The sequence below is a fragment of the Triticum urartu genome, chromosome 4A (assembly GCF_056163025.1).
Source record: "Triticum urartu cultivar PI428250 chromosome 4A, HENAU_Tu73, whole genome shotgun sequence".
NCBI lineage: Eukaryota > Viridiplantae > Streptophyta > Magnoliopsida > Poales > Poaceae > Triticum > Triticum urartu.
In genome coordinates this window covers 6,181,959-6,184,681 of record NC_141876.1, presented here as the reverse complement: position 1 = coordinate 6,184,681, position 2,723 = coordinate 6,181,959, and the positions used below count along the sequence as shown (strand labels likewise).

The following is a 2,723-nucleotide window of genomic DNA, read 5'->3' as shown; positions in this document are numbered from 1 at the left end:
AGCAGCATCGACATTCATTTTTATAACGACCCGCGTGAGATCTCTCCCAGGTGGTTTTACGCGGGTCAGCAGCGTCCAAAGATTTTGCAAAGTTTTCCTGTGGAGCAACGGAGTTTCCTTGAGTTACATTATATATTGATTGCGTAGGTGGTATGGACAAGATGGATTATAGCCACTCGTACCATTTTTAGATTTAATTATAATTGTAATAATGATATAAATAATAATAAAGAAGGAAAAAGATGGTAGGAAGCCGCCGGGTAATTCCTGGGCCGCGGGAGGCGCCACCTCGGCCTCACGTTTGGGCGACGTGGCGCGCATCGGGCGGGGACTCGTCTCGCCTTCCTCCTCCACCACCACCACCGGACGGCAGACAGAGAAACGGAGAGAGCCAATAGAAAAATCCCCTCTTTTCCATCAATCAATCGCGTGGAGGAAAAGAGAGGAAGAAGGAGGAAGGAACCGACGAAGGACAAGCTAATCCTCTCCCCTCCGCTCCAATCCTCGCCGCCTCCCTCGCCGGGACGCTACGCCACGGTACGGTACGGTGCGCGCCGCCTCTTCCCCACCCCCTTATTCCCCCTCCCCTCCGACTGGCCCAACCCCGACCGAATCGAATCCGGGGGAGGGGCGGCTGTCTACCTATACATAGATTGATTGGTCCAAGAATCCCCAAATCGAATCCATCCTCTTTGCTTTGGTTTCTTTCTTTCTCTGTTTATCCTTCTCGTTGATTAGGAGGAGGATTAGGTGCTCTGTTTTCGTTGCCGCGGTTGGTTCCGCCGTTGCTCTCTTTTGTTCGCTTCCTGCCATGGTTTCCTGTCTTCTTCCTCCCGCGGATTGGGTTCTGACTTCTGACCGGTCTCCCTCTCCTTCTTCTTCTTGCAGCGCGGGATCAGCAATAAAGCAGAGGAATTTCGGGCGGAGGATCTCGTTGCTCCTTCTTCTACTTCTTCTTCTTGATTGATCGGCCGATAGGCGCGCGGGCCGGGCGGATCCAGCGGCAGCCATGATGATGGTGGACACGGTCAGCGCCAGCACCTCCTTCATCGCGCGCCACCCCTTCGACCACCACCGGCCCCGCCGGACGCTGCTCCACGTCGTCAGCTGCCGCCCCCTCCGCACGCCCTTCGCGGGCCGCCGCCTTGTGGCGAGGAGGCAGCCGTCGCTTCCTGCGCAGCAGCGGCTCGCGGACTGGCCCGTCAGGGCGCTCGCGGCGGTCGGGTTCACCAAGGAGGCCGTCCCGCGCAAGGAGTTCCGTGGGATCCCGGGAGACGGCGACACCGGGGGCCTGGGGGACGATGACGCCGCCCCGGCGGCGGTGCCGTCGTGGCCGCCGCGGAACAGGGCGGACGACCCCAGCCTGCACAACCCGCTGCTGCGTCTCGAGCGGATGGGCTGCGGCTGGGTCGGCGTCATCTTCGAGTGGGAGGGCGTGGTGGTGGAGGACGACACGCGGCTGGAGCGGCAGGCGTGGTTGACCCTTGCCGAGGAGGAGAGCAAGTCGCCGCCGCCCGCGTTCGTCCTCCGGCGGGTCGAGGGGATGAAGGCGGAGCACGCCGTATCCGAGGTGCTCTGCTGGTCCCGGGACCCCTCTGAGCTGCGGCGCCTGGCGGCCCGCAAGGAGGAGATCCATGGCGGGCTCCGCGGCGCCGCCAGCCAGATGCGGGACGGGTCGAGGGAGTTCATGAGCACGCTGGTCAACTACAAGATCCCCCTCGCCGTCGCCTCCACGAGGCCCCGCAAGGTCGTGGAGGCGGCCATCGAGGCCGTCGGCGCGCGTGGGTTCTTCGACGCCGTGGTGGCGGCGGAGGACGTGTACCGGGGCAAGCCTGACCCGGAGCTGTTCCTCTACGCCGCGCAGCTGCTGGGCTTCATCCCCGAGCGCTGCGTCGTGTTCGGCAACTCCAACTCTGCCGTGGAGGCCGCGCACGACGCCCGCATGAAGTGCGTGGCCGTCGCAAGCAAGCACCCCGTCTACGAGCTCGGAGCCGCCGACCTTGTTGTGAAGCGGCTCGATGAGCTCTCCATTGTTGACCTCAAGAACCTCGCCGACATCGACTCCCCTGAGTTTGGCATGGAGCCTGAGCCGGAGATGGAGGAGGAGGAGGACGAGGCGCCACCGTCGACCGCCGTGGGTGTCGACGATATATTCTTGTAGGAGGAGACTCAGGAGCCGCCGGTATGTATGTACATTTGATTTGGGTTGGCCCTTCTCCTGCTGCACGTGTGTATGATGGATAATTCATGATAGCGATCAGGAAGGAAGGAAGGGCTTTATTATCTATCCTTCTAATCCGTGTTAGGTTGTGTTATGTACATGGAATGTATCTTTAGAACTCACACAAACTGTATATATACTTGGAAAAAAAATGGGTACTATATATACGTCAGTGCATCTGAACTGCATTACCTTCCTGGTGTGGATGGTGTAATAGCTCAGAAGAAGGAACATATGTTTATTTGCAGTGAATAACAGAACTACATATGCTACTTGTTCCTACTTTTGAGCAGTAATCTCGTTCGCTTTAGGTCTTTTATACGAAACCAAAGAGTCTTGCATTGCTTTTGATTTTGAGGATCCAACGAATATCTATTCCTGCGTGATGATGTTCTGTTGATCGGAATTCTATAAGACACACTGAACGTTACTCTCACGGATGGGTCTGTTTGCAAAAGAAAACGCAATGTATTGTTTCCTCTTTGGTAAAATGAGAAGGTCC

At 57.7% G+C, this 2,723-nt stretch overlaps 1 protein-coding gene across 4 annotated transcripts; it reads left to right on the top strand.

The window, feature by feature from the left end:
* Positions 1–342: 342 nt before the first annotated feature.
* LOC125550162 (5-amino-6-(5-phospho-D-ribitylamino)uracil phosphatase, chloroplastic) lies at positions 343–2,496 on the top strand. 4 transcript variants are annotated; one of them, XM_048713088.2, is made up of 2 exons: positions 343–537; positions 889–2,496. In XM_048713088.2, exon 2 carries the CDS (start codon positions 1,010–1,012, stop codon positions 2,159–2,161), a length of 1,152 nt encoding a protein of 383 aa, XP_048569045.2. In that variant the 5' UTR covers positions 343–537; positions 889–1,009; the 3' UTR covers positions 2,162–2,496. The 4 variants fall into 4 exon arrangements, with proteins under 4 accessions (XP_048569045.2, XP_048569044.2, XP_048569046.2 ...); XM_048713087.2 differs by having other exon boundaries at positions 345–542; XM_048713089.2 differs by having other exon boundaries at positions 354–547.
* Positions 2,497–2,723: the final 227 nt, after the last annotated feature.

Coding starts and splice junctions, on each gene's coding strand:
- LOC125550162 (XM_048713088.2), top strand. CDS start 1,010: ATGATGATGGTGGACACGGTCAGCGCCAGCACCTCCTTCATCGCGCGC.